At 37.3% G+C, this 2518-nt stretch overlaps 2 protein-coding genes across 2 annotated transcripts in view; both read right to left on the bottom strand.

Annotated features, from left to right (window-relative positions):
• ANGPT1 (angiopoietin 1) overlaps positions 1 to 2518 on the bottom strand; it is a 307389-nt gene that overhangs the window by 49124 nt on the left and 255747 nt on the right. The gene's annotated exons all lie outside the window — the stretch shown is intronic.
• Positions 513 to 1782, bottom strand: LOC105811156 (COP9 signalosome complex subunit 3-like). The gene is given in 1 exon segment (XM_012645292.1): positions 513 to 1782. A coding segment is annotated over 1 exon segment (1188 nt). The 5' UTR covers positions 1701 to 1782.

Below are 2518 nucleotides of genomic sequence, written 5' to 3'. Positions count from 1 at the left end.
TCTGGAGAAAACAACTGAAACATTTCCTATCATATGTTTTGGTGAATATTAACCAAGTTGTAATGTATGATGAATTTTTCCAATCAAAAAAAAAAAAATCTCCAGCTTCATTTTTGCCAGAATATTTCAAAATTTTGGAGCTTATCTCATTTTCTGATCATGCAAAATTGACACCCAGCTGATCAATTTTTCAAGTTTGAGTAAAGCATAATAGTCTTTCTTATTTAAAAAAGGGGAAGAGTCAACATCATAAAAAACTATGATTAAAGAATAATTTCAGTCTTGTTCTACTAATGAAAAAAATTGCTTAGAAATGGATATATTTGGTAAATATTTATAAGACACGAATCAATCCCATACTTAACAAGTCAGTATCTCTCTTTATAAATAACATGTCTAACTTGCCAAAGCAGCAAATGTTTATAGCTAATAATTCACCATTTTGGAAAGTTACCACAATGACAACTTAACATTTATTTTTCTATTATCATTAATTTCAATAATAATGTATTTCAGATTTGGCTAAATCTCTGTCTATAGTCTGATTCTATGCACTTCAGCATCTCCTGATCAATGTTATGAAGCATAGCTGGGTTATTATATTTTTCAGGGTTATCATGGAAACTGACCATACCATCCTTCTGATTAATACTTGCAAAAATCTCGTCATCTTCTATCATGTGTAGAACATATTTTTCTGCCTCTTGAGGTCCAGATAACTGCACATGACTTGCCATATCTTGTAATGATAGTGTTAAAAAGGTCTTTGTTAGCTTCTGAATTTTCTTCTTATGAAGAGATGACAAGCATTGCTTCACCAGTCCCATGTTGTTATCACGAGTGAAAGTTTCACTGTGCTTGTTCACCAGGTTTCAGAGTTCTGAGGGGTTATTGGTTGAGTAAACTTGTGCTAACTTGTGGTATGCATTGCTAAGAGGCTTAATGAATCTACCCACAATTTGAGATGTATATTTTGGTAGCTGTTGTACTTTGCCCAGTAATATCAAAGACACTAAAAGATACTTTTTGTATGATTCCAACATGATATGACTGACTGCCATGGCAGGAATAGTTATAGCCTGTTCATAAAAGTAGAGTGCTCTTTCAAAGTTCTTCAGCCCAGTATAGATCATCCCTCCATAATAATAGTAACATAAAAAGTGCTTTGCATCATAGGCCCCATTTTCTTTACAGATGTCCATCATGTCCACATCAAGATATGGAAGGGCAGGTTTAAAGCATTTTGCCAGCAAAGAAAGCTGGCAGAGATCGGCATGTATGGAGGTCAGCTGGTTTGTATTCATCTGCATCTTGTCTATGGCTTGCTTAAGGATGCCAATTCCTCGCAGGGGCTGTTTTCTTTTCACAAGTGCATTTGTTAGCTGATGGCAAAGCCCAGCAAAAGTGTCTGTTGCATATCGAATGTGCTCCCCATTACAAGTACTGATGAAGAGCTGAACCTGTGAGAATAATGTTTCGAAGTCGGGAACACTGGGCATAGAAAACTTCACAAACAAGACAGCAAGGACGCCCAAGGAGTGTTCTTGTACATCCAGAGCCCCAAGCACAGTGTCCAGATGGGATAAGTTCTTTGCAAGGAGTTCCCCACTCTTGTTGATCAGTTCACAGAGCTGTGTCATTTGCCCTTGAGCTGAGAGCTGTCGGACACTGTTCACGAACTGCTCCAGGGCAGACGCCATGTTTCCCGCGGGCAGCCAGAGCGGCAGAAGCAGCTCGCATGGGAAAAGTGGGCCGCTCCGGGGAGGAGGGGCCGCGGGGATCCACCTCTAAATGAATTTTGACTTAAAATTGGCCTTAAAAGGTATGTCTTGCTCAAAAAATGCATGCAGAGAAAAGACCAACATTCATTAGTGTTTGCCAAAACCTGCAGATATGCTCAATTATGGTTTGTTCTTTTCCAAGTTAATAAAATAATTGTCTTTGATACTCTATTTGTTTTGTCTGATAATGCTCACAGGAAGTGTTGACTTTTTATAGATGAAGCAAAATTGAAACCAGACACAATCCATGTGTTTTCTACGGGTTTCATCTTTTTTCATACAAATTATTAAAGAAAACAGATAAGACTGAACTGTGGCTTTCTAAAGGTGCTTTAATACACAGCTAAATCATGCATCTCCTCTAACTACTGAGATGGCCCAAGAAAGAGCAAAATAATTTTTTATTTCAAAATTTTAAATTTCTTATGCATTTTCTCTTTTTAATGTGAAGCTGTTAAAATGTAGTTGAAAATGTGCTCTTAATTTCTCTCCAGAAACAAAGAACTCCCAGAAAATATGGTGCTTAGGTTGAAATTTTCATGTCAATAGGAAGCTCTGTTTATGGGGGGTAATTCTTTGCAAAACAAAGCAAGTTTGTCTCCAGGGCATTAAGTCATTGCTTACTACAGTATAAAGTTAGGCCACTTAGGGTACTATTTGCAACTCCTAGCTTCTTTGGGCTTTACATGCAAAAGTACTGCTGATAAATGTTATTGCTAGGGCCACTAAAGGGTATC

The sequence above is a fragment of the Propithecus coquereli genome, unplaced genomic scaffold (genome assembly GCF_000956105.1).
Source record: "Propithecus coquereli isolate 6110/MARCELLA unplaced genomic scaffold, Pcoq_1.0 Scaffold23, whole genome shotgun sequence".
NCBI lineage: Eukaryota > Metazoa > Chordata > Mammalia > Primates > Indriidae > Propithecus > Propithecus coquereli.
Note: the sequence above shows the minus strand (reverse complement) of the source record. Positions and strands in the feature narration are given on the sequence as shown.